Raw genomic sequence first — 4043 nt, forward strand, 5'->3', positions numbered from 1 at the left:
ATAATTTTCAAATAACGTAAGGTCCAGATTTGGCTTCACTACTGTCTAATCTAATGTATATGCACAAATATAATATTGTAAAGCTTCCTATAGAAATATTCCTTATATTAAAATATAATTTTGTGAAGGGTGTACTCATATATTCAGAAATTGTATACATAATAAACTACAAAACTATATCTTAATTAAACTTTAAAGCCATTTGAATATGTTGCATTTACACCTACATCTTTTTTCTCTGCATAATTATTTTTTATTTATTTTGTTTATCTTATTGTTTTTTTACTAGTATTATTATTTTCATGTTATCTTATGCATGTTTTTGTTTTGTATATATGTGATAGTTTACTTTATGACCTTTGTACTTATTTCTTGTATATTTGTGTTTTCCTGATAGTTTCTTGTGTGGCGAATTCTATCAGTGTGTATCAATATTATTTCTGTTGCATTTATGGTCTTTCTGACCTAAAATATACCTAATAAAGCATCAAAAAAAACAACACACATAAAACATCTCAGTTTGTTTAGTGCTCAAATTCTAACGATAATTATAGAAAGAACAAAAATATTTGAATAAAATAATTTTATTTTAATTTGTTAGTCTAATGCAGTACACAATAATCTATCTATCTATCTATCTATCTATCTATCTATCTATCTATCTATCTATATATATATATATATATATATATATATATATATATAATTATTATTATTATACTTTTGATGTAAGAGGTTATTGGAAGCCAGTGTTATAACAGTACATTTGGACATATTTGGATGCATTTCCTACCTCAGGGTTATGGGACGCAGTGACCATGACTCCAATGGTAGATTTTGTCTTTTTGGACCTCAGGGTTGCCAAAAGTCCCATGCGGAACATGATGTGGTCCAGATGTTTGGCATTCGTGCGAAATCCAGCAGTGCCATACTGCAGCGTCAGACCCTCCGGCTTCGGGTGCAGCTTCGACTTCTGAGCGACTTCCTCAAACTCAGCCATTTCTGAAGATGAAGACAAAAGCAACTCTGTCTCATTATGCAATTATCCATTTTTGAGATATTTGTCTTTTCATGAATGTTCCTAAAATAGTTTATTTTTTATTATGCACTAATAATAAAAATAAATCTGAGCACAAACAAGCACTGAATAACTAGCACTTCTTGTGTATTGACTCTTCTTGTGGAATCGCTGAATGCTTCCTCAACTGCACACAGCTGTGGACAAAATTATTAAATAAATGACTAAATGTAAATATCTTTATTCAACAGAGAAAAAAAACTGTTTTTGGAATTATTAATGAATAAAACAGATTCACAATATCCCCTCTGTAAAAAAAAGAAATAATAATGAACCTGACTTGATATAATTTTTGAGTATGAAGTGTAAGCAAATCAGTGAATGTTTAATTATATAATGCCTCATTTGCATATTTAAACCTTACATAATATAAAAGAAGTTCACTATTCTTATGCATATATTGATAATCATTTAATAAAAAGGTCATTTTAGATAACACAAACACATCAATACTTTTTGCAATAATCTCCTTGATCCAGTTTAGATGTTTACATTTTGAACATTATAAATAAACCATGTACACTAACAGACAGTAAATACAGATATTAGCAGATTTAAATACAATCGGGAGACCTATACATAAAGATGTTAAAATATAAATATTAAAATCAATAACACAAGTCAATCTGAAATGAATGAATGGATCTCCTTATCACAAAACTGTAACGCATTATGCGGGAAAGCATAGTACTACGGAAAGCACACATACGCAACAAGATGTCTAAGAGTCATTGTTTTTGTAGTATTAAATATTTTAGTAAGAACACAGTTAATGAAGTTTATACTCACTCTTTACTAAGTGCTGTTTCTGCAAGCGAAGGGTTTGCGCAGCGCTTCCTGCTTCCCTGATTACGTGGCTACAGTGACGCTTGTCGCCACACCTCCTCATCTGACGTGGAAGAGTATAACCAAGATGATTTCTCTAATTTTATTTGATTTATTTTTATTTTGTTCATAACTGTTGTGAGATGTATTATCTTGCATTAAGTTTGTACATATTTACAATGAAAAAAAAAAAGAACTAAAGATAATTACTCCATACCAAATAACAAATAATTCTTCAATATCAGTTCTGTTCAACCCCCTGATTAAATTACATTACAGATTCCAGTATGTGCCTATAGAGAACGATCATTGCTGATTCTAAGATACTGAGATTTAAAAAATAATAATTGACAAATATAATTAATATTATATATATACATATATAGTTGAAGTCAAAATTATTACCCCCCCCGTTTATTTCCCCCCCAATTTCTGTTTAATAGAAGGATTATTTCAACACATAATAATTTTAATAACTAATTTATTTTATCTTTGCCATGATGACATTAAGTAATATTTCACTAGATTTTTTTCAAGGCACTTGAAGTGACATTTAAAGGCTTAACTAGGTTAATTAGGTTAACTAGGCAGGTTAGGGTAATTAGGCAAGTTATTGTATAATGATGGTTTGTTCTGTAGACTATCAGAAAAAATATAGCTTAAAGGGGCTAATACTTTTGAACTTAAAATGGATTTAAAAAAATAAAAAATTGCTTTTATTCTAGCTGAAATAAAACAAATAAGACTTTATCCAGAAGAAAAAATATTAAGACATACTGTAAAAATTTCCTACCTCTGTTAAACATAATTTGGGAAATATTTAAAAAAAATAATTCAAAAGGGGGCTAATAATTCTGACTTCAACTGTATATATGCTTTAAGTAAATATAATTATTTAAACTATCTAATTAATCTATTATTATAACATAAAATAGTATCTAATAAACAAAATTTGTAGATTGGTCAAACACCACTAACATCTTCAATATTTCTATTCTCATTTTAATTGTTTAACTTCAGAAGATTTGTAAATATGTTCACAGTAAATACACAGGTAATAATTGTATAAATTTTAAAGGTTTGTGTGTATATGTGTGTGTGTTGGGGGGTGGATAGGTCATTATCAGGCACATTTATAATAAATTAATTACTATAATATTATTATTTAGTTATATAAAAATTATGTGGGTGACACGATGGCTCATTGGTTAGCACTGCACAGCAATAAGGTCACTGGTTCGAGTCCTGGCTGGGTCAGTTGGCATTTTTGTGTAGAGTTGGTGTGGGTTTCCTCTGGGTGCTCTGGTTTCCCCCACAGTCCAAAGAAATGTGCTATAGGTGAATTGGATGAACTAAATTGTCCGTAGTGTACGTGTGTGACTGGGTGTTCCCCAGTACTGGGTTGCAGCTGGAAAGGCATCCACTGCGTAAAACATATACTGGATAAGTTAGCGGTTCATTCCGCTGTGGTGACCCCTGATGAATAAAGGAACTAAGCCGAAAGAAAATGAATGAATGAAAAATTATATGGAAATTATAATTATGTACCAGTTACATATAATTAAAATAGATATTCTCTATCTCTAACTCTATATTAGATTTAAATATTCTATTCATTTTATCGTTTTTATCCTCCTTGCACTGGCTGCCTGTTAAGTTTCGTATTGAATTTAAAATATTGCTTATTACCTATGAAGCTTTAAATAATCTCCTGTTTATCTAACCAAGCTCCTGTCTTGCCACAATCCAACACGTTCTCTCAAAACTCGGGGCTTCTGGTAGTACCTAGAATAGCAAAGTAAAGTAAAGGAGGTCGAGCCTTCTCATTTATGGCTCCCAAATTCTGGAATGGCCTTCCCGACAATATCCGAGGCTCAAACATACTCTCCCAATTCAAAACTAGATTAAAGACCTATAAACAGCAGCTACGCTAATTATTCTCTTCATTCTCTATTTCCACCTGGCGATACTCATCCCAAGGGATTCAGACTATGCAGCGCCACAGATTCCAGAGATGATCCCAAGGTTTCCATAATCCTGGACCAGGCCGTATCCTGAGCAGCTGCTGTGTTGGTCATGGAGGAGTGGAGAGCATGAGACTGATTCCTGTGATGCTCCAGGGACAGACAAGTCTTCGCTG

General features: G+C 31.6%; 1 protein-coding gene across 1 annotated transcript in view; it reads right to left on the reverse strand.

Annotated features, from left to right (window-relative positions):
* The window catches only part of pgm3 (phosphoglucomutase 3), an 11118-nt gene extending 9202 nt beyond the window's left edge, over nt 1-1916 (reverse strand). Inside the window, 2 exon segments of the mRNA NM_001007053.1 lie at nt 794-1002; nt 1868-1916. Coding sequence (NP_001007054.1) covers nt 794-1000 — 207 coding nt within the window. The 5' untranslated portion in view covers nt 1001-1002; nt 1868-1916.
* Between the last annotated feature and the right edge of the window lie 2127 nt (nt 1917-4043).

Source organism: Danio rerio, chromosome 4 (genome assembly GCF_052040795.2).
Source record: "Danio rerio strain M-AB ecotype USA chromosome 4, GRCz13ab, whole genome shotgun sequence".
Classification (NCBI taxonomy): Eukaryota; Metazoa; Chordata; class Actinopteri; order Cypriniformes; family Danionidae; genus Danio; species Danio rerio.